General features: G+C 41.7%; 1 protein-coding gene across 1 annotated transcript; it reads left to right on the plus strand.

Annotated features, from left to right (window-relative positions):
• Window positions 1-4,368: 4,368 nt before the first annotated feature.
• CFAP206 (cilia and flagella associated protein 206) lies at window positions 4,369-24,293 on the plus strand (the record flags this gene model as incomplete). Its single annotated transcript, XM_081998131.1, has 12 exons — window positions 4,369-4,476; window positions 6,125-6,208; window positions 6,564-6,654; window positions 7,740-7,928; window positions 8,195-8,353; window positions 10,709-10,917; window positions 11,749-11,868; window positions 14,345-14,543; window positions 15,216-15,353; window positions 18,667-18,860; window positions 20,917-21,060; window positions 24,063-24,293. 12 exons carry the CDS (start codon window positions 4,369-4,371, stop codon window positions 24,291-24,293), a joined length of 1,866 nt encoding a protein of 621 aa, XP_081854257.1.
• Between the last annotated feature and the right edge of the window lie 505 nt (window positions 24,294-24,798).

The raw sequence follows: 24,798 nt of genomic DNA on the forward strand, positions 1-24,798 counted from the left end.
TTTGTGTAAGCCTGTGAATGTGTTGGCCATAGCCTCTGACTGTTACGGGATGGGAGCTGGCTTTCTGTGCCTAGGCAATAGCAAATTCTACCACCATCTCTACTGCAGATAACGCTTGGTTAAACTCTATAAAACCATCCACCTTTAGCTGATAAAATTTTAGGAAAAAGTGTTACTGTCACTGCTTTGAGCACCAAGTTTTATCACCGACTTTTGAAATTTGCTCTTGTAGAGAGAAACCTGGTAGTGACACCTTCTCTCTCTCTTTTTTTTTTTAACCTCCAGAACTATACTCATCTTCTTCCCTTGCTCCTCCCCACCTGCAACCGCAGAAGAGATGGTTTGTGTGCAATTTATCGGGAAGTACAGAGGGTAATCTCTGTGACCCTAAGCTTACTAACAGTGACACATTTCTCCTTTGGGAAGGGCCACGAAAGCTTCTCTTCCTGCAACTTGTGGAAAAAGCAGTCCTGTAGATTTTTGTTCTCTTATTAAACATCTTGCTATAATTACCAAGCTTAAAGGGTATTGATTTTTTAAAATGGGAATGCAGAAGACATATTAAGAAGCCCCATTAGCTGTGCCACTAGAGTGAAACCTAAGACTTCACAATGCCCTTTGCAGGATTATTCTGATGCCTGTTTCACAAAGCTTCCCAAAGCGTTTCCCACAGGTGATGCTGGGACTCATTGCACTGTACCTTGGTACACACACTGAGAATGTGGATGTGCTCCTGCAGCTACTTGCCAGGTAGCATAGTATCATCTTAATTTTACTGGTAAGAGTGACTTGTCTGAGGTCACGGAGGAAAAAATGATGACCTCAATCTCATTGCAATTCTGAGCAGAGTGTTCTCTGACTGACACCTTAGACCAAGGGAAAATATTAACCCAGTTGAAAGCTGGTGTAGATTGTCAGCTCTTATCCCTGCGTTCCCTGTGCTTTTTGAGCTTACTTGATTGCCTTTTAGGGACACGGCTTTTAAATTTAATTAAGGTGCTATTACTCTTTCCTCTATCTGATATGGAAAAGCTTGAATTAATTGAGTATTGGCTAGCTGAAGTAGTTACAACAAGGCCTTGCTATCACCCAAGGGCATGCTCACTGGTGTGCAAGAGCTGAGGATGAACTCGGGGACCACCAGGCTGCTGCCTGCGGGCTGTAACCCCACTATACCTGGGGGAGCTGCCACCTCCAGCAGCAAGCAGGAGACCCGAAAGCAAGCTTGGCTCTCGTGCTTGTGCTGCAGAGGGAAGCTGCTTCACCTGTGCCACCTCTGCCTCCAGCACTCGCTGTGTACCACACGCACGTTTTGTGTATATATGTGCGTGGATATATCTATGTATTGTATGCATTTATAGATGCATATATATTCATCTGTACTGGCTCTGGCTGGGATAGAGTTTCTTCACAACAGCCCCTGTGGTGCTGTGCTTTGGATTTGTGGTTAAAACAGTGTTGAAAACGCGCAGGTGTTTTGGCCATCTGCTTGCACAGCCTCAAGGTTTTCTTTTTTCCACTCTGCCCGCCCCCGCCTCCAGCAACTAGGCCGGGCACAGGCAAGAAGCCAGGAGGGGACACAGCTGGGACAGCTGGCCTGAACTGGCCAGAAAGATATTCCATGCCATGTAACATCACGCTCAGCTACCAAAACTAAGATAGAAGAAGAGGAGGCAGGAATTTGCCTTTGGGGGTTTTGTCTTCCAAGGTGACCATTGCTCAGAGAGTGGGCACTCAGCTGCTTGTGGGAGCTGGTGAGTGATTGCCTTTTATTTGGTTGGAATTTTTTCCCTCTTTCCTTTACTTTTTAAACTGCCTGTATCTCAACTCACAGGTTTTTTTGCTTTTGCTCTTCCTGTCTTCTCAGCCCCACTGCAGGGGTTGGGAGTAAGGAAGCAGCTGTGTGGGTGCTTTGCTGGTGATTGGGGTCAACCCACCACCGTCCTTTTTGGCACCCAAGGTTGGGCATGAGGAGGGGGTTGAGATAAGGACAGACTTGATCGGACCATGCTAGACTGGATTTTTAGCTGTGTGGCAGTTATTTGGCAGGGATGGCTAATGGCTGCTTTCAGCCTTTGCTGTTTGCTGTGTTGCTGTGTTTTGCCCGGGGGACCTACAATAAAAGTGGCCTTGAGCCTGGCGTTCGGTGCCTGCAGCGCTGCCATCCCACTGCTCCAGCGACCATCTCGTGGAGGCAATCGGCGATTGCACCTTCCCCCTCTTCTCCCAAAGGGACAGGTCTTCCCGCCCATGCTGCAGTGGACCTCCGGCTTCCTGAACACTTCTGCACAATGGCAACACTCATACTGCTGCATGCCATCAGCCTGGTTTGGAAGCTGGCCGCTGCTGGTGAGGGTAACGACAGCGTCCCCGCGGCCCCCACTGCCCACCACTCCCTGCCACTGCCTCGGACACCCAGCCCAGCAGCCCTAGTTTGGGCTGTGGCAGTGCCTCCTGGCAGCCCCCGGCGGGGGTGAGACTGAGGGATGCTCCCCGGGGCAGCCGATTCCTGGGTGGGAAGGGGTGTGGGAGGGCTTGGGGAAGGTGCCTGCGGCAGTTTTCGCCCCAGCGGTGTGGGAGTTCACTCCAGAAGAGGCGCGGAGGCCTGCCGAGATGGCGGGGCACCCAAAGGCCGGTTGTCTCGTCTGTGCCAAGAAGAGGCAGCAGCACCTGGCGCTGTGCTGGGGCCTGGCCTACACCTGCTGGGCCTTCCTCCAGCAGCCTCACAGGGGCAAGCTGGCCTCTGTGTCTGAGCATGTGCAAATGGACATGGCGGCTGAAGCTACCTCCGAGGAGAAGCAGCAGGAGCAGAGGTTGAGGAGGAGGAGGAGGAGGGGGAGGGACTCAGAGAGCAACAGGAGGCAGGCGCCTCTTCCCCGGTGAGGTGTGAGAGGTGTGGAAAGAATTCCCTCGCCAGCCAGGTGAGCGGCTCACTGCCTGGCTGCTCCTGTGCTGGGACATGGGGGCCAGTGGCCTGCCCCTGGAGGGCCGGGCAGTGCAGCAGCTGGGGTCCCTCACGAGGGACCATCCCATCGACAGGGAGAGCAGGAAGGGGCCGCTGCCAACAGCCTCTGGAGGCAGCTCCTCTGGGATGTGAAGGAGAGTATCCCTTCAAGGAGGATCTACTAGGGGAAGTGAACCACCGTGCAGGAAGGTGGTCTACACTGACCTGGACAATGACCAGGTCTGCAAAGACTCAGACGACGTCTGGTGCTCGCGGGCTGTGTGGCGGCAGCTGGTGCGGGGTGCGATGCTGGCCTATGCCTGTGCCCTGGCGCTGAGGGCCTGGCTGGCTGCCAAGGCGCCCACCATGGAGGAGCTGCTGCCAGCCCAAGGGACCCTTGCTGTCTGCCCCACCACCTCCACCATCAGCTTGAGCCCGAGGACCTGTAAATAGAACAGAAAATTTGCAAAGAAATACATCATAAAGCTGTGCATGCTGCTCTCCCTGCCTCCTCCTTCCCCCATAAGCTCCATTTGGAAGTTATCTGTGTATGTTTTGCATATGCATATATATAGGCATATATACACATACACACACACACATATATGTATGTGTATATATACATATACTTCTTTGTTTTGCATATACACATACATGTTTATGTGCACATATACATACTTACATATCCCTGTATGTATGTTTTGCATATACGTATACATCTGTATACACATTTTGCCTATTCGTATACATATATATTGTATATGTGGGTACATATTTAGGCATATATACCTATGTGTGCTATGTATACATGTTTATACATACATAGGTATGTATATTTACGCATACCTACATCAATGTCCATTGACATTGTTTGTATGCACATATAGATGTTTATGTACCAATATACGTATGTCCCTATGCTTCTGTGTACAGGTGTTTGGTATATACGCTGGCATGTATGCCTATATATTTGGCATGTACGTTCACATGGATGTTCACATCTATTTCTCTACATGCATCTCCGTGTGGTGTGGAAGCGCCTGTTTTGCGCGGGCAGAGCTGTATCGACACACGTACACACACCCTCACCCTCCACCGCCCCCCCGCCATAGGTGCAGGGACACCGCTCTCCCCGCGGGCCCCGGCAGCGCCCGCGGCCGGGCCGCGTCCCCACGGCAACAGCCGGCGGCTGGCGCCCGGCTACGGCCCGCTCCCGCCGTGTGCCGCCGGCCCGGGCGGGCGGGGCCGGGGGGGGGCCCGAAGAGCGGCGACGGCGGGGCCGACGGGCTGGGGGCGGCGGGCGCCCCCCGGCCGGCGGTACAGCGGGCGGACAGGACAACCACAGCTTCTTGAGGAGAAACGTTGAAAGACGCACCCGGAATCGTAAACAAACGTTAATCCCGTTAACCTCTTGTTTGTCCAGTATGTCTTCTGACCGGACCGAAAGTGTCATCAAGAAAATCATTCGCGAAATTGGGCAAGAATGCGCCGCCCAGGGTCAAACCGTTTCTGAAACCTTGGTGGCGTTCATGGTAAGCACACATTAAATGTTTGGGGGGGGGGGGTGTTTATTATTATTTTGCCTGGGTATTTCAACGTTCAAATTCTGTTATGATCCATAAAATATTAAGATAAATACGTGTTGATAGCATATAGATCAAAAGTTTCAAACCTGGATGCCGGTAGCTTGGCAGTTCAAACCGGTTTTAAGGTTTTTGTGAGGTAGGGGCTTAATTTTACATGCATAGTTCCCCCCCACATTTGCTGACTGACGCTGCTCGGACTGAATGACGTGAAGCAAGGACCTTCCTTTGGTCTTAAAAGTCATCAAACTTCAAATGGCAGCTCCACGGCAGCCTATCCGGACTGGGATGGCGACCGCCGAGGCTTTCAGTGGTGACTCTACCTTTGAATGATCTTGGCTTCTGATAGCCCGCACTGGGAAGTTTTAAGGGGGCATTCAGTGACATTCCGTATGGGGTCCTAAAAACCTGAAAAAGTATTTCATTCCTCTGAATTGCTGTCCGTGTGAGTATAAGGCCCTGAAAAAGGCTGCAGGTACCGAGTCCTGGGAACTCTTTGAACTTCAAATGAGAGTTCTCCCTTAGTTTTTTTCTGCAGGCAGGTAAACCATTTTTTTTTCTTTCTGAAGTGAAAATGGCAGGTGTTCCCAAGTTTTAATAACATTTCTTCCCACTCTTTCATAAATGAACAAAAAGGCATTTCACATAGGTGAATGTTTACTGCAGCAGCTATATTTATTCTTTGACATTTACCTCTTCTCTCCATTGTGATGGATTCTTTTGTTTGTTTTTCTGTTTAGACAGGGCCAGGTAGTATAGATGGGCTGCACATTTGAAGGACCGGGCTTGGATCCCACTTAAACTGAAAATGAAATTGAATCAGTCCCCGTGTTGTCCTTGGTAAACAGCTATAAGTATCCTAAAAAACATACACTTTGGCATCTCCTCTTAGGAGACACAGCACTGCTGCAGAATATAGTCTGGATGCATCTGCAGATCTGTGTCTGCAGAAAGACGGAGCTGGGTTCTTTCTTTATTGATGGTGTAAGATAAACTTGTATGTGAATGTAAATGGTTCACAGCAGTACTGTTAGTCTGCCATTTTTTTTTTCCTAAAGGTGACACCATGGATTTAAAAAATACATTGGGCTCAAAAGCAGTACTCATCAATCAAGCATGAAAATTTTCATGGGTAAAAAACTTTTGCATATGGCTGGCAAGTTACCTGGCATGCATACCAGCTGCAAACATGCACATATTTCCCTGTATGCAGAACACTATGAATTTTTTATCCAAATGGTAAACATTTATACAACACCAACTGAGAAGTCTGTAAACATCCATGATGGATTTTTATAAAATTTTAATTAGACAAAATATTTTTCCATTACATTTTTAAAGGATCTGTATTTAAATATTTCTCTACAAAGTTTGCATCACAAATAGATTTTTTTTTTCACTTATGTCTGAGAACTAAGATGGAAACTGGCAACATGTGTGAAATAAAGTAACTTCGTTTCATTATAAAAGATTGAATGGAAAAAAAGAATAGTAAAGAAATATTGACTGCATCTGACATTTTTCAGAAAATAAAAGGTTAGTTGCAAAGAGTATATGTTGAGATATAAATTAATAGCTTTCTTTTGGCAATCTCTAGGTGAAAGCTGTTGTTTTAGATCCAAGAAACGACTTTAATGTGGATCAAATCCTTGCAAAAAAAGATGTGCAAAACCTTATCCAGGTAAGTCTGACATCATGGTGAGAGTCAGTACTTAGCTAAGAGTCTAGCACTGTTTGCTCTCTGTTCCTGTAACTAAAATGCCATTTTATTTTGATACGAACACTTTCAAATTTTTAATGCTACTTTATTCTCATGGCTCTGTAGCTAAAGACTGGATTATGTGTTCTCTCATGTTAATAAATGCCTTATATTTCATAGTGTTCCTAGCATGTCGAGAGAATGGTAGGGAAGGGGCTACTACAACTACTGTTGTAGCTACTACAACTGTCGTCGTGAAACATGTAGCATAGTCACTGTCAGTTCAGACATTCCCCTGTGATGAGGAAGAACTAACTAACTTCTCTGTTTCTCTTAGCTCTGTGTTACCAGGCTGCTTGACACAACAAACCCATCCTTGAGCACAATTAAGATGCAAGTTTACTTTGATATGAACTATGCAAACCGAGGTAATTTCAATATAAATAAATGTTTTCATAGAAGAAGTTGATTCTGAGTTTAGGATCTAATATCTATCTCTATCTCTGTAGGGCTAATAATGATTCCTGTTAAATAACTGCTGGTAGTAAAGCAAAATAAAAATCCTGGAGAAATGTACTATATAGGAGTACGGTGTTTCAGTATGGATATAACAGGGAAAATTGTACGTTAGATTTGAGAGTACACTCAACTCATCCTGTGTGAGAGATTTACTGAATGTAAGGTATTAGATCGCTTGAGAACAATTAGGCCTTTGGCAAGAAAAACTTGATCTGCACCTGTGTATCTGAAAGAGAACCGGTACCCAGAGCTGCACTCATGTACCTGAAAGAGACCTTGATGTTTTATCGATATCCCTAATTGAGATAATTAGGGAGCAAACTTGAACAATCAGTTACAGTTTTAACCAAGTATGTTTTGGTCTTATCAGTGGTAACGTCATACAGTCTTAGAATGGGGATGTGGAAGAAAAATGAGATGGGGAGAATGTCTCTGCTGTAACTGTGACTTCAGATCTCAATCTGAAGTTATCAGTAATCAGTGAGGGATGGCTGTGACAGAGAAGACGCAAAAGAAGAGTAGACAAAAAATAAACATTTCTGTGTGGGGAGGTCATGAATATGTTTTCTTCTTAGCATGGATTAAAATCAAAAATTAGCAAAAGTAGAAAGTTGCTCCAAAGTCATCTGGACTCAGTAAGCTCAGAAAGTCCAGTACGATTCTGAGATCCTGAGTAGTGTTCAGATTTGGGTGTGTATGAAATATGTGTGCATGTGTTAGGTCCCACTGCAGTTACAGGAGTCGAGAGAGCCAGAAACTTGCTGCTTAATTTGGCCTGAGTAATTCTCTGGACTCTACTGACTGTTGTTAATCATGCTAATTACAACTCCACTGTTGTTAATTATACCAGTATGGTACCTTGAACATCTCTTCCACATATCTGTGCCTCAGAAACTTAAATTGGTGCTCTGAGTGTGGAAATGAATTGCACCCTATGTATAACCCAAATTCCAAATAATTTAGATCGCATTTTCTAACAATCCTTCTTTCCTAGATGAATTACTCAGTGAGCAGCACCGTGTTCTGGAGGGAAGGCTGGCTCCTGTGGCCAGAGATATCACAGATAGTCACCCTCGTGTGCAAGAAGAAATGGAGGATATGTATCGAAAGATCGTTAGCTACATGCTGCTGAGCTCTGGCCTGGGATCCCCAACAGATATTGAGGTTGTCAGGGAGGTAACAGGTCAGTAAACTCCTAGCTGTGAAACTGGGCTTTTCTTACTGAAAAATAAAATTTCACCTTCTCTTTGCTGATCTTTAGATACAGGTGTGGTAAACTGTGATGAATGCTTACTACCCAAACTGTCACTGCTCAGCCCTGAAGTCTAGATGTGCCATGGATTTCCTACTTTTTACAGTTGTTCAGGAGAGGGTATTTTTGCTTGTTCAATGATTTTGTTTTCTGTTCCCTCATATTGAGGGTTTTCTCAACCTTTGCAACGCTTCTAGCTGCCCTGCAGAGTGTATTCCCCCAGACAGAGATGACTACTTTCGTCTCACTCAGTAAGAAGAACAAAGAGCAACAGCTGAAAAATCTTGCCATGCTAGTCACTGGAATTCGGTTGTACAACAAGGAGTGCAGGAAAGGAGGAAGAAGCATTGATGACTGTAAGTAGACAACTGCATTTGGGCTGTATATTCCCAATTAATTCTTCCTGTCCTTCACTGGAGCGGCTCCAGTAATATCCCATCTCTCTAAATAAACAGCTTTGACTCAGGGTCTGTAAACCCGAGGGAAAAGGACATATCTGGTGTTAATTATAGGTTTCCATGTAAGCTACTACTTTTTAGCTAAGAGGGAGCCCTATGTGTTTGATGTGGAAGGATTATATGTATTAGCTTCATGCACTAATTTACCTTATGATAACTTGTTCCCTGATCCCTTGCCATTAAGTGAATTAAATATGTAATGTTTGCCTTTAAAAGCAGTTAATTAAAATCTTGAATGGACACTGTCAATCCAGTTACAATTTTCTATTGAGTATGTGTGATGATAAGTGATAGAAGTTGCTGAGGCATTTTCTGTATTCTGGTAATTTAGAGTAACCTCTTCAGGTTCTTAACATGTTCTCAAAAGTCTTTGCATTTTGAAGCTTTCTGCTTCTTTAATAAGCAAAAAAATTTCAATGGCTATCCTGGAATTTTTCAAAAGCTGTATTCAGAGTAGGGTAAGACTTTGCTATTCCTCTTATTTTCTCTTTTCCCAAAAAGCCATGTTATTTCTGGTATGTTTACAATTAATAATCAAATAAATGACTGCTCAGTGGAAATGATTTTGTGAATATGCATGTAGTATTGTAGCTCAGTGTGGAGACTTCTTTTTAAGAAAGGTCTGCAGCCCAATCTTAGGGGAAAACCTTTTACTTTAAAAGACCAAATTCTCTGGAATAAAGGCTACATCACATACTTCTCCTGATACGAAAATTGTGCTTTATTGGAAAGCAAAGCACTCGCTTAGCTAGATGGTATTTTAAGTAAAGTGGTATAAGTAGGAAAAACATATACCTACCACATCAGAGAAAGAAGTAAGCAACTTTCTAGATTTTGGTGATAATTTTTTTTCTCATGTGATAAGCCAGGCACTGTTGGTTTTCTGTTTTTATAATATAAGCTTTCTCACAAATGCCACCTTCCTGTGTTGTGGCTGGCTCTATTCTAGGTTCACTGGGCCTGGGTTACAACATGAGGGAACATTCCGTTATTGTGGTTATACATGATTTAGAACATATTGGGTCTTTGTCACTATAATATCTGTGGGGTTTGTAATCAATTAAAATAGATGATATGATTGCTAATCCTGTTACATTTGTTAGCTTACTATAATGCAGACTTCTTTGCACTGACCTGTTTACATATCACTTTTGAATACGTGGAGAAAATGGAGCATGAATGCTCTTAGGTCACAAGATAAAATGGATGTCCTTATGCCTAAGGCCAGCAGTTAGACCGCTAAAGCCTTCATTTAAGTGTTAGCAGCAGTCATGCTGGGGCAGGGCTCCGCCTTGGCTTTTTACCCTGCTTCCAGAAAAGTAAATCAGCCAAGTGCTAAACTTTCTCCACCTGTGGTTAGACCGCTTGTAATACCTGTGCAAATTTACTTCCCCTTCTAGCTTTATTAAATCTAGCCTTTCTGTGCTCACAGGGCTTTGAGTAGACATACCTCAAGCCTAATTACTGCACTGCTGCTTGCCGATGTTGCTAGCAATAAAAGTTCAACACACGCAACAAAGAGCTGTATTGTGCACTTAAAGAAAGTGGCTAGGCTGCCTTCTCCTATTTCGTTGCATAGGTGTCTGCTTAAATAACGAAACATATCAAAACATCCAGTGTAATGATTGTCTGCTTTCAATAATGAAATTTTAAGGAAAAAAATATTATTTATAGTATATTTTATATCAGCTAAAATATGTTTTATTGACCTGTGCCATTTGGGGGAATTTGTGGGGTTTTAAGTACTAATGATGAATTTTAGTAACTGCATAGGCATATTTTTTCATGTAGTATCTATCTTCTGGTTTCAGTCAGAATCTTTGACTCATTCTTAGAGCATTGTTAGATCTCAAAGTGCCCAGGTAATGAGAGGCCTGTTATTATTACTAGTATTTCACGAATGAGGAAACTGAGAATTGAAAATTGTGCAGATCGCCTAAAGTCTCTCAGGAAACCCATGTCAGTAGTAACAACTGAACTGCATCTACTATAAAGCAAGTTTTCTCACAGTCCTTGATTTGACTGTGATATTTCCACAGCTGTAATTCTGACTTTTGGAATCACTTGAGTAGTAAAATACAGTGGTTGAATCTAGTACGCAAGTATTTGGGAATGCATGAATATAAGAACAAAATTTAGAAATCAGAATGTTATTGGAAGACATATTATTGCTCAAATACTGCACTTTAACCATTTGCTAATGATTTAAATAATTCTTTTTATATGTGTGTCTCATTTATTCTATACAAATAGTGCCAGCCATTCTGAATGAAGCCATTCCGTCAGCTACACGGACTGTTGATGAAGGTCTTAACACTTGCCATATGCTAGCTCACCAGTACACAGCTCTGCTGGAATCCATGCAGGAAGACCTACACAGATATACGCAGCTTAGTTCTTTTAAATTAAAAGAAGCGCTGTTCAATGTGAGACAATATGAGGCCTTCCTTTGCATACTTCTGGTGAGATACCATCATGTTATATCCTGTGGGTTTTTACTGCAGATGGAATGTATTCAAATTATGTACTTGTACAGGACAGAAATACAACAAAAATTATGCAGAAATAAATGAAATAAAATTTATCTCTATATTTTGAGAACCTACATCATCCCTCATACTGAACTTCGTACCTAACTTGCTGGGTTTGGCTACTGTCAGGTAGAAGACAAAATGGATTAATTGTTTGCTGCAGTGTGACTGTGCTTCCATTTAATTTCTGGAGGTTTCTTTTTTTGGTGTAATTTCATTAACCAAAGACTTAAAAAGTAGGACTTCTTTCTTGTTTGCTAATACTCACTCTGCCCCAAAAGGCATGAGAGAAAAAAATCTTCTTGTTCAATCCATAAATCATCTCAATTTTAGTCTGCAGACATCCCCAACACATATGGAGTCATCAGAAGTCTTTGAAGAATTTTTAAATTCTTTAAACTTCTTTCATTTATGAAGACCTTTTTATTCGTCTTTTGAGAAACTGCGGGGTTTTGTTAGTCTTTCCTGTATATCATAAAGCTTGGAAAAATAGTTGTCTTTTAATTTTTTTTTTCAGTTCTCTTCATTGTAAAAATGTAGAGTTTTTCTATAGAAATTACTAGTATATGTTTGAGAGAAGCACCTGGTTTTATACCTGAACACTTAAGGAAAAATGTATTTTGTGGAAAGTTAGGGTGCATTTCTTTCCTTAAAACAGTTGTCGGAAACCAGTTGAGTGAAGAGATCCAAGTCAATACTTATTACTAAATACGTGATTTTTTGACTGTCATATTTCTTCCCTGAAGTAAGTTCTCTTTCCAGTCTGATGCAATTACAAGTGCTCAAGAAGTTGAAAAGATGAATGTGCAGTTTGCAGCAACAATGGAGCAGTTGAAAAACACAGTGCAAGATAAGTTTTCCATAGATACCAAAGAAGTTTTTGTAAGTATTTTGAATGGAAAACCTGTTTCTTCTTAATTACAAAAAATTACTAAAGTAATTTGCCGGTATTTTTTGCATAGTTTGTGTTAAGAAAAAGGCTACATTATTTTCTCTCTATTATAACAGCATCTGTGATTTTTGAAGGGGCAACTAAACTAAAAGACTTGATCTCAACGTAAAAGAAAAGCAAGGTACAAAAAGGGAGAGAAGGAGTTAAATGGTATTTTACTCTAAGCGTCTTGAGTCATTTGTCAGTATTTGTAGATTTACAGTGATATTTTCCGCTTTCGGGTAAATATTGTCTCCTGTTCCTTGCAGAAACAGCAAGAACATGATGATGACAGATAAGAGCACATCAGAGTGTGATTCTTTTAAAGTCCCTTCAGATATAGCAATTCCTGTAATTACAGTATGACTAAAGAATTCTAAAGAAATCAAGTTTCTGTGATGGGGATTTCAGCCTCTTTGTCCCTCCCAATAGCTTTGGAACCTGCTGGCCGGTTTTAGTCAAATTTGTCAATCTGGAGATCTCAAAATATGTTATTTTCTGCAAGTTTTGTGAAAAACAAGCAACTAGAGAGACACAGTTGGAGCCCTCCTGAGATCAAGTTTGAAATGGGAATGCCACAGTTACCTGCCGGCTTGTGTGCAGCCACGTACTTCTGCGTGGTCGATGTTCTGTAGTGTTTCACCCTTAGTTGGGGAGCTACAGGACATGGGAGGGAGGTGTTGGAGGAAGAGGGAATGAATGATGCCAACTGCAAGTATTGTGAAGGGGGGTGCTTGATGACCCTGTGAAAACCTGGGATTATTATGATGGCATGATGGAAATGGGAGAGAAATGTCAAAAAACACCTTCATTTAATTTGCTTTTTATGAAAGAGCTCATATGTCTATCGTTTTAATTCTTTGTGGTTAGCTGCTGAACTAGCATGCAGTTCATACATATGTTAGGTTATATTTCATCCTTCTAAACAAATAATAAGAAAGCAAAATAAAGTCTAATGTGGAGGAGGGAGAAAGGAAGATCATGCCCTGATCGCCTACTCAGGAGTATTTTTCACACTTCCCGTAAAGGCATCCGAGCTGGAAACTCACAGGAAGGGCACTTTGACTGAGGTACGCCTCAGATGCGATCTGACACTTCAGTTTATGTGTGCTTGTGATTTTATAAACCAGATGTTCTTCTTTGGAGAACATTTTCCCCTCTCTTCCAGCTGCTCAAAGCAGTTTTTGTCTTCTTTGTGGGTCTTAAGTGACTGATGTACATGTTACCCTTTTCCTTAGAAGCTGTCTGCTGTTGTCTGCTTCCTTCCTAGTTTTTCTTCTCTCTTCAGGTTGGTTATTTGTTTTTTCTTCTCTGCTGAAAGAATATGTAATGTCTTTCGATTTCAGGTCTTTTGCAGGTAGAGATTTCCCTATTACAGCACCGTTTAAACAGTTCTTCTTTGTTTTGGCTAGTTCCTGAGAAGCTGGATCCTGCAGGAATGTAGAGAAGCAGGACATGCCACCATTTAAAAACTGTAGGATAAGGCCTATGTATATGTCATAAACATTTGTTTCAAGAACCATGGCAGATTTCATTAGTATTCTTTGTTTATTCTAGTAAGAATGATTTTGATGTTGCTGCCCTTCTTTTAGTTTCTTCCATTTTTGTAACCATAACATTTCCACAGTGTTACTGATGCAGATGAATTCCAGAGATGACTCTGTAGGCTGTTCTTATAATAATGTTGTTAATATGCATAAAATAGAATGTTGTTAGCGTACATTTCAGATTTGTTGGATCTCTTCCCGTAAACACCCTGTGTGCTTTGATGTAACAGTGCACATCTTATGTCACTGTCACTGAAATCAGCATTTATACTCAAAGCTCGTAGGCTGCTTCTATCTGTGTGAGCACCTGTATGTCCGCATCACTGCTGGGAATGGCAGCTTCCAGCTTTGTCCTGAACCCCGTACCACTCTGAAGAGGCTTGCACCCCATTAATTTGATGCACGTGATGGCTGGGGGCTGTGGTATCAAGTCAGTCTTGGAAGCAAGGCAGACAAAATAACACAACCTGATAGTTTGTACATATAGGTGTGGGTTTACTTCATCTGGTAGTTAAACAGGTGCATTTCTTCTGGTCCTTCTTATTCCTCCACACCTTATTTTCAGTTATAAAACTGTATTCAGTGAAGTACTCAATTCCAAGCACGGTCTCAGAGTAACGAATTTGGGAAAGGCTTTGGGGTAAAATGTAGAAAAGTACCATTCTGGCCGATGGGCCTACATGCTGGATGTACGCGCTTTGGGCATACGTGATGGGAGCTCCTCTTACAAATCCCAGGAGTTCCCCTGGAATTTCTGGGGGCTGAAGGCCTTGGAGATCAGCCCCACGTAGTTCATAGCAGGGATTGTTGTGCACAGCACTTGGGTTATGTTGCAGACATAAACTGATCTGGATTTCAGATAGTTTTCTTTCTTTTCCAGCCTCTCTTTGTTGCACTTTCTAACCTCTGGACTGGCTTTCAGGATGAGATACTACTGCTAAGCTTCCTCACAAACATGACTAACAATCTGCAACAGTTCTTGTTAATCCAAGCACAGCTTTTTCCTGAGGAAGTGCTAACATCTCTTCTGGAAGGAGTGACTGTGAAAAGCGATGAGGAAAGGATAAGAGAAACCATGGGTACTGAAAGTTACTACTTTTTTTTGTTTTCCTTCATTTTCCAAGATTTTGTGGTTTGAATTTTATACAGAGGTGCTACACATTGATTTTTTTAATAATCAGAATTTGCACAGCAAATTTAAATGAGTCTTGTAGTGTGTGGATTTATTTTTCATGTAATGTAATTTGGACTTTTATTTTTATACATAAAATTAAAATATAGCTACTAGATACAAACATACCTTATAAATATGGCAGAATGATCAGAGAAGAATATCTCTACTTTTTTTTTGTATTTCTTAAGTTTGTTTATGTCTTTTTATACCTTTTGGAGCTTCTGAAATGGAGGGGGAATAAAAAAGCTAATTTAATGATGCTTTGGTTACTACAAGTACTTGTTTGTAAGATGGTATCCCTAGTAACCAAGTTGTACTCCAGGGGATTTGTAATGGTGAGTGGGTGAAAACAAAGCAGAAGAATTACCTTCCTGTTGTTGTCTCCTGTTTCCAGAGAAAACCAATGCTACTAAAGAAGGCTCCTGCAGGACTGATTTTTCAGTAGGATCTCTCCTAAGGCAGGGCCAAGGTTTGGCTTTTGGGATCTCGGCACTGCACGTCATCTTGTAACATTATTATGTTTTAAACATCTGATGTTTTGTTACTGAACTCCTTCCTTTGTTAAACCTTTTCTTAGGAACGAGAGTGAATGTTTCTGATTTCAAGAACCAAGAATGGCTTTTTCCAGAGACTACTGATAATTTTGATCAGTTGCTAATCCAGTACCATGGTTTCTGTGCACATGCGATCGGTGTGAAAGGCCTCACCCTCCCAGGTATGCTTGGTAGTTGTGTTAAGGGGGAAGGGAGAAGTGCCTATCCCTGAGCATAGGCACACACTGATCAAAGAGTCACACACACCCCCCCAAGATTTTAACTGCTAGGACTGGAGTCCCTTTGCAGCAGGCGACTCAAGTGAGCTGACAGGTGCCACTTTTGACTCCTGGCACACACACACTCTCTCGAGCGTTTCTTCTGCCCTCAGGCTCCACATTAGGTTTCCTGAAGCAGAATCTCCGACATAACATATGCCAGACGCATTTATTAAGTGGTACAGCGGTGAAGAACAGCTCAAGCTGGGTGCCTCCAGACAGGGACCCCAAACAAAGGAATCTCTGGGCAATTACACCCATATAGGCTAAGTTCCACTAGCCTTGCGAGCCGGTTTGATCCAATAGTAGTATTTGGGTCTGGGGTCTCCTTCTTCCTCATTGGATCCTTTTACTCTCTCCAGGTGGGCTGTTCTTTTTCTTTTCTCGAGGAGGCAACTTCTGCTGATGGATGTGGCTATCTTACCTTTCTAATTTACACCAGTTTTGGGGCATTCCCTCACGTAACTAAGTCAGAGTTCAGTGTAAGTTCATCAGTATCTAGGTGAAAGTTCACTGCTTGTGGCCCAAGGCTTTTTACTAATGCTATACAATGGATTCCGTTTGAACTAGGAAGTGACTCCTATAATAGTTAGGTCTTTTCCTTACTTTATCTGTACACAAGTAGTAGTGAAAATGTAAAGACATATTCTGAATGCATCCTCTTATGTCAAAGCTGGAGTACTGTATTTTCATGTTTGTAACTTTCACAGAATCACAGAATAGTCTGGGTTGGGAGGGACCTTTAAAGGCCATCTTGTCCAACCTCCCTGCAGTGAGCAGGGACATCTTGAACTAGACCAGGTTGCTCAGAGCCCTGTCCTACCTGACCTGGGATGTTGCCAGGGATGGGGCATCTACCACCTCTCTGGGCAACCTGTGCCTGTGTTTCATCACCCTCGGTGTGAAAAATTTCTTCCTTTTATCTAGTTGAAATCTGCCCTCTTTTAGTTTAAAACTGTTATCCCTTGTCCTGTTGCTACAGGCCCTGCTAAAAACTCTGTCCCCATCTTTCTTAGAAGCCCCCTGTAAGTACTGGGAGGCTGCAATAACGTCTCCCCGGACCCTTCTCTTCTCCAGGCTGAACAACCCCAACTGACTCAGCCTGTCCTCACAGGAGAGGTGTTCCATCCTTCTGATCATTTTTGTGGCCCTCCTCTGGACCTTCTGCAACAGGTCCATGTTTTTGCTGTGCTGAGGGCTCCAGAGCTGGATGCAGGATTCCAGATGGGGTCTCACCAGAGCAGAGTAGAGGGGCAGAATCACCTCCCTCGACCTGCTGGCCACGCTGGTTTGGATGCAGCCCAGGATACGGAGCTTTTCACCACAGATAACTTACTTCCCTTGTTAAAAGTATTCTGCTTTTTAAAATACCCAAATAAACTGCCCTTAATAGAAGGCTTCAAGGGAAAGCAGGCATGAGCAAGCAGAGGCAGAAACAAGATGGGATGGATAAATGTTTGCTCCTGCTGAATGTGCATCTGTATAACGTACACTGTAGCTGAATGCAGGTCTCTTTACTGCTGTTAATGTGTTTTAATACAGGCATAGGGAAATGGTCATTCCTTCTTTTTTGTCTATCTGTCTGTTGCAGACAGACTCATTCATGCCTACATCATACGTATTTATAAACAGTGGTTATAAAGTACCAAAAATCTTTGAAAAGAATGCAGAAGTGCACTTGATTAAGTCAACTAATCATAGGAAATTTTTTGGATCTAGGGTCATTTGTTGTGAAAGCAAGCCTTATTTCAGCTACCCCATCAGTTAATGGTTTCTGTCTCCTATCCTTTATAGAGCCTATCTGTATAGAATTTTTTTAAACCTACAGGAGGTTGTGAGGAAAATATTGCCATTACTTGACAGTATTAAAAAATAGATATTTTAATGGCAATGGAAATTACTTATACTTACTTAGTATTGCATATGAGAACAGCTGCCCTGGGTTGGACTGAAGGTCTCTCTAGCCCTGTATCCAATTTCTGGATGTGGTCAGTCATGAACACTTGAAGGTTATGAGAAATGAAGTAGGAATGATTCTTCCTTAATTATATCCTTCCCTGTTCTAGCAGTTAGTGGTTATGGGATTTCCTCAGATAAATATTGTGTCTGTACCCTTTTGTTGAATAATCCTCAATAGACGTTTTTCATTTATCTAATTGCTTTTTGAATCCATTTAGAGTTTGCCATAGGATATTCTTACTGTCAGGAGTCCCACAATTATAATTATATATACTATGAAAAGGTACCTCTTTTTGAGATGGTTTTAAGCTCTGGCTTGATAATTTCATCAAAGACCTGATAGTCTTTCTATTAGGAAAATTAGCAAATAGTAATTTTATATTGCACACAATTGATGGTTTTATAACCCTGTATCATATTATTTCTTTTCAGTTGCTTCTTTTTAATGCTCTAGAGGCCTCTTTCTTTAACGTCTCCTTCAGTGAAAGGTATTCCAAGCCTCTGATAACTCCCAACTCCCTTCATTTTACTTTTTCTTCTTCTGTTGTGTTGGAATAAAATGTAGTATTATAAATGTAGCATATAGGTTGTTATAATGTTGTTTTTTTCCTCCCCCTCTGTTTGCATCCTAATGATTCTTGTCATTTTTTTTGTTTTTTTGATTGCCACTGAGTAGTGCCATTTAATACTTTCAAGGCACTGTCTGTGATGATTCTAGGTCTTTCCTGGGCAGTGACAGCTGAAGCAGAGCCTGCCATTGTCCTTGAGCTCAATTTGTGTTTTTTTTATGCAAGTTATTTGGCCTTGATTGACATTTCATTTTCTCTGTTAATTTATTGTCCAGCTTCTCAGCTGCTTCATCTGCTTCCTTAGTTAATTTCAGTGTTACGCCCTTTGGTATAAGTGGACTGCTGATCTGCAATCAAATATTTGCTGGAGATTGTAGGGGAAATATCATTTGTGCATATGGGCTGTTTTCTTATGCCTTTGCCATAGGTGTTTTATCTGTTGTTTTACTGACAGACATGCATTAAGGCATGCTGGATGTGAACCTATCAAAAGCAGTTGTACTGACCTACCGAAATAGAATTTTCTGTATTTAAAAAGCTTACTTTCAGGGATTTATTCTGATCGCAGAAAAAAGGAAGTGAAACTGATCTGACAGAAACACAGAATCTTGATTACAAATGTCTTTTCTATTGGATATCATACTGTTCACTATTTTATTTTGTGGGGTTTGTATTGTGGGTTCTTTTAGGAAATCCTGCTATTGGAATTTTGAAGCACAAGGAGAGATATTATGTTTTCAGTTCTAAAGAAGCTGCATACATCTTTGCTCAAGATCCAGATAAGTTCATTCAACTGAATGTGGAAAAAGCAAAAGAACATGCGGAGCTAATTCAGCTGCTTGAGCTTCATTATCAGTTTGAATACCTTGCTCCGGATGCACAGGTACACATTGCCCATGCCTCTTGCTGAACAGCTGTTGGGTCACTGGCTGGTCTGTCCTTTTTAGAATATAGAGAACAGATGAAACCCATCTTTAGAAAAGAAGTATAATCACATGCCTATCCTACAGAATGTCTGAAGGTCCAATGTTTTCAGGTCTTCTGGGTGCTGATAAGAAACATTTTCCCATAACGTTGTTCTCGCCTTATCTCTTCATAGGAGAATATATAGAGCCAAAGGATTGGGGCAGCAGTAGAATCACAGAATAGTCTGGGTTGGAAGGGACCTTTAAAGGCCATCTAGTCCAATCCCCCTGCAATGAGCAGGGACATCTTCAACTAGATCAGGTTGCTCAGAGCCCTGTCCAGCCTGACCTTGAATGTTGCCAGGGTTGGGGCATCTACCACCTCTCTGGGCAACCTGTGCCTGTGTTTCATCACCCTCAGTGTGAAAAGTTTCTTCCTTATACCTAGTCTAAACCTACCCTCCTTTAGTCTAAAACCATTACCCCTTGTCCTGTTGCTATGGGCCCTGCTAAAAACTCTGTCCCCATCTTTCTTAGAAGCCGCCTTTAAGTACTGGAGGGCTGCAATAAGGTCTCCCTGGAGCTTTCTCTTCTCCAGGCTGAACAACCCCAACTCTCTCAGCCTGTCCTCAGAAGAGAGCGGTTCCATCCCTCTGATCATTTTTATGGTCCTCCTCTGGACCTTCTGCAACAGGTCCATGTCTTTGCTGTGCTGAGGGCTCCAGAGCTGGACGCAGGACTCCAGGTGGGGTCTCACCAGAGCAGAGGGGCAGAATCACCTCCCTTGACCTGCTGGCCACGCTGCTTTGGATGCAGCCCAGGAGACAGTTGGCCTTCGGGGCTGCGAGCGCACATTGCCGGCTCACGTCCAGCTTTTCATCCACCAGTATGAAAAGTCCTTCATACATATCCCCCAAGTCCTTCTGGGCAGGGCTGCTCTCAATCCCTTCATCCCCCAGCCTGTATTGATACCAGGGGTTGCCCCAACCCAGGTGCAGGACCCTGCACTTGGCCTTGTTGGACCTCATGAGGTTCACATGGGCCCATGCCTTGAGCTTGTCCAGGTCCCTCTGGCTGGCATCCCGTCCCTCAGGTGTGTCAACCGCACCACTCAGCTTGGTGTCATCTGCAAACTTGCTGAGGGTGCACTCCATCCCATTGTCTATGTCATTGATGAAGATACTAAGCAGTACTGGTCCCAGTACGGACCCCTGAGGGATACTGCTCATCACAGATCTCCATAAAATGTGCTCATCCTTGGCCTAGGAAGATCTCATGTCTGTTGTTTCTTTTCCTCATTTTTGCAGAAGTTGCTTAAAGGGGCAGTAAATAAATGCAATGGAAGATAAGCCAGATACCATATTAACTGGAGCTTTAGCTCAGCAGTTCATCAGTATATGCTGGATGAGGGTGTAGTGATATCTGGAATTATGAGATATCTTACAAAATGAAAGGGAACTCATTAATAATGAATACAACAGTGCTACCATGTGACATCCAAAGAGCTGATTTGGATTCACAGACGTTCTCTGTGATACATTGTGAATTCTAGGTCCCTAGCAATGGAATGAGGGTAGTTTTGAACTGGCCCTTTGTTAGAAAGATATAGTTTATATCCTGGCTCTGACAGAGATGTAACCACTTCTCCCAACTATGACTTGTGATTTTTAGTCCATTCATAAACATAAACTGAGGTGCCTGCATCATAAAACACTGGTGGTGGTGGGTTCTCTTTTTACCAAAATCCAGTGGTTAAGCGCTCTCTCGGGACATGGGAGTCTGAAATTCAGCTGTGGCCTCTGCTTAAAGGGGTTTCTATCAGAAATTAAATCCAGCAAATACTTAATGGTTTCTTCTTTTTAGCAGGGACAGGGCGAACAAAAGTATTGTTGAATGTAAAAATCATTATCCATTTGTGGTGTGCAGGTTTCTAAATGCTTTTAAAAAGTAGCATATCCATACGCTATTTTTCTTAGATATCTGTAGTCTTCTCATTAATGTCTTGCTTGGTTTCGTTTGTTTTTTTTTATCCAGGTCAAAAATGCAGACGAATATTTGATGAAGCCAACCACAAAGTGTGACAGCAGTACTCAGACTGATACTCATATCTTGCCTCCAACTATTGTGACATCCTATGAATGGAATGAATGGGAACTGAGAAGAAAAGCTATAAAATTGGTTTGTATTGTTATTACCAGATTTTCATCACTGGATAATGAAGTTCAGAATAAATTATTGTAAAGTTTTGTTCCTTGCAATGTAAATCTAACCTTATTCAAAGACACATACTTTGTTACAACTGGCTCAGTATTTTTATCCAGGTATTTTCTGTCCTTATTTCTAGACTTTCTTATCCTCCCACTTTTTCCATATTTTTCCCCAGTTTTCTGAGCAGTGCTTCCACTACTAAGTCTATTAATTCCAAATTTTTTAGTTCCCTTCTTTAAGTAATAAGAGTTTGCTGATTAGCATTGAATTTTAAAGCTGCTTCTCTACACTCAAATAAATTTAACAGGTTGAAGATATTGCTATATATACTTTCTTTGAAAAAAAAGGTTGCAGAAAGGTTTGGGTCAGGCAAAACTTTATTGCAAGTTGAGGAATTTTGATTAATATTCATCACCATCAAGAAGGAGGAGGAAAAATGTAGTAACTGGTAGACAGAATGGTTAGGAATACCTTTGGATGTATTTCACCCTGCAGAAGCTTTCTTTGAGCTAACTTATCTTTGAAAGGTATCGAAACATGAGGTGCTTTTTTTTTTCGCACAGTGAAATACTTTTCACTTTATCCTGATCATTCATGTTTGCTAAAACCAACCCTGCTTTTTAAAAAAAAATAAAAACGGAGAGGTAAGAAACAGAGCAAGTAGGTTTTCTGGTGTTTATATAAGCCAAAGGAAATGTTTGTTATACTGTGATGATGATTTTCTGATGGACTGGAAAGCACAGTCTGTCCACAGAAGATTGACCACATATATAAAAGCTTTTAAAGTAACAGTAAATATATTTTAAAAGCTGCTTTCCAGGGTTTGCCAGCACATGCAGTTGTTGAGATATAGCACCGAATTTTCACAATTCAATCAAAATGAACTGGTGAGCACAGGGAATATTGCCATTACCAATATCAACTAGACACAGAATACTACAGGGTTGATTTTTTTTTTCTGTGAACAGATGCACTATGGACGCCTGTGCCCTGCTGTGCAGCCTATTTCCTTTCTGTTCTTGTTACCATGAAATCTCCAACATTATGAAAGGAAACCAAAATTTTGGACTGAGAAGTCTTGCCAGTATTAACTGGCTTATAAAGGATTCTAAGTAATAGCTGTTACTGAGGCATATAAAGAAGCCAATTAGGTTTACAAGAGGCCTAGCTAAAAGCCTCCTTTGCTTCTGTATTGGACAAAAGTACATAAATAAATGTAAGATGTGGTCAGTGGTTTATCTTTAATATAAACAAAGGTGGATGTTTTCCAATAGCTGAGCATAAGACCATTCACAGGCAAATTTGTAGCCTGTTAGTTTTAAATATTTAGTGAAAGTACTTTAAAGTATGAGGGGTGTTTTAGCCTCAGCTGTCCATATGGGAGATTAGTGATGCTGAGCTGAAACAAAAAATCCCAGATGCATGCAAAAGCGTCTTGTCTGCAGTGACTATGCTGAATTTGTAACATGGAGGTGATACAACATTTAGAATCAAAGTACTAAAGGAAATAGCTTACCAGTGCATCTATGAATTTGATATTTTTAGGGGAGCATCAGACATATTTGTGGGTTTTGTTAGAGGGTAAGCTCAGATGCCTTGGGTGTTTTTTTTTCTGTTGTTCATACTTACCCAGAAAACTTGTAGTGATATGAATCACTAAAATATGATACTGTTAGAACATCTGTTCAATGTTAGAACAATAGAATAGTTAGAAGTTTCTTTCTCTGTGCAAGCATAGTTCCTTTGCAATAGCATACATTCAGTTCTCAGGAGGGATAAACTTTACAGAGGAACAGTACCTCCTGTACCTTCAGTACCTGCCTGCTCCTGTTTTGTCAGCAAAACCCTTGTCTTTCTTTCCATGCCCTCTCTTATGTAAGTTCCTTATTGTTCTTTTCTGTATTTTCCATGATGACACTGTGCATAAGATTCAGTTGTAGATTAAGATACCAAAATGTGTCTACGTAGAGGTGCTTCAACTTCCATCCCAGTTGGGAGAGACCTAGCTAGTGGAGTTTGGAGAATATTTTGGCTCACTCTGATACGAACACCGAATTTGGCCAACTTAAGCACTCTCCAGCTTCCACCGGCTCCAGTCTCCGCCGACTGGGCTGGACTCCAGGGACCTTCTCACTTACGCGTAGAGGTCTGGGTCCCACCACATGGGACTGGATTTTGTATATTTCAATGACAGTATTATGTCATATGATTTGCAGTGTTTTACATCATTGCTGACATAGAAGGCTCATTGGAATAAGGAACATTTTGTTGTTTCAAGTGCTGACTTTGTAATATTAACACTTTGTGAGAAGTAGTTTTGTTATTGTATCTACAGCAGTTTCTCTGATTAAACAAGAGCTTTAATCATAAACTACCTTAACCTTTGACCCTTGCCAAGGGGTTAATGAGCAACGTCTTGAAAGAAGGCATTTTTTCCCTTTTATCTGATACTTTGTGACACCAACCCCCAAACCTCATCACATTTGGTGGAAACCAGACAAAGACTTGATCCTGTAGTTGGGTTATCCACAATATTCAGGATCTTCAAACTTATTTTAGGTTGCAGGTGCCCAAAGAGATTTATCCACCTGCCATCACATTCAGCGTGCTTTCAGGCTGAAATTAATTTGAAGCACTGGAAGAGCTTACCATGAAAACAACATTTTATTCTAACAAAACAAAGGCTTCAGCATTTAACAAAATTTGAAGTAGAGTGACCAAAGGAAAATATAAAAGAAGCAAGAGGCTGACTTAAAATTGTGTGGGCTACATACAGTGCTGTTCACCCATCCGGTTAGTTCAGGAGTTCTCAAATCACAGCTGCAACCACGTATTGACAGTAGGGTGACGTGGGCCGGGTTCCAGGTCTCTGAAGCGCATAGATCTAAAATACACAAATGCACCTATGTATACACTCATGCTAAAATGCTCAAACAACATGTTGTTTAATCTGATTTTTTTTGTGTCTCTAGGCCAATTTGCGCCGCAAATTAACTCGTGCCATGCAGACTGATCTGAGCCATATGAGAAGAGAGAACTCCAGCCAAGTGTACCTGCCAAAAGATGTCAGCACCCAGACTAAACGTGACGACTCGAGCAATGTACCCAGACCACAGATTTTCTTGGAAGGTCTCCGAGGAGGATCATTGCCTGGTACTCGTATAGTCAAAGTAGACTTAACAAGAGCAGTAGATGAAACCTAAGTGAAAATGAGAAACCTAAAAATATATATTGAATTTATATAGAAAAATCCCTGCATATATTTGAATTAAGAGACAAAAGATTTTACTGTGTCTGTTGGTTCCAGGAGCAGTTGATTTCTTTCATTTATCTTAATCTGTTGGGGCTGCTGACTGGCATGAAGTGATAGAAATGATAAGCCTGAAGCACCCATATTTTAAACAGCAATTTAGAATCAAGATGTTCCCAAAGCCCTTAACTTAACCTAACATTTAAATGTGTAGTGTGTGTTGTGGGATTTTCTTGAGGTTTTAATATAATGCTTGCTGAAACACTGTCGTTAAGAGCCATGCTTTTGGTCCATGGAAAGTATGATGTAAGACAAATAGCTTTTATGAGATATGGGGCCAATGCTGCAGCTCTTACGGAGGCATAATTCCCATTGGCATGAAAAAAACCTGATCCCAAGAGAGTCACCCAAATGTCCCAGCTCCACCCTTCGAGTAGAATCGTCAAGAAGGTAAAACC

Source organism: Phaethon aethereus (assembly GCF_964289735.1).
Source record: "Phaethon aethereus genome assembly, chromosome: 3".
Taxonomy (NCBI): domain Eukaryota; kingdom Metazoa; phylum Chordata; class Aves; order Phaethontiformes; family Phaethontidae; genus Phaethon; species Phaethon aethereus.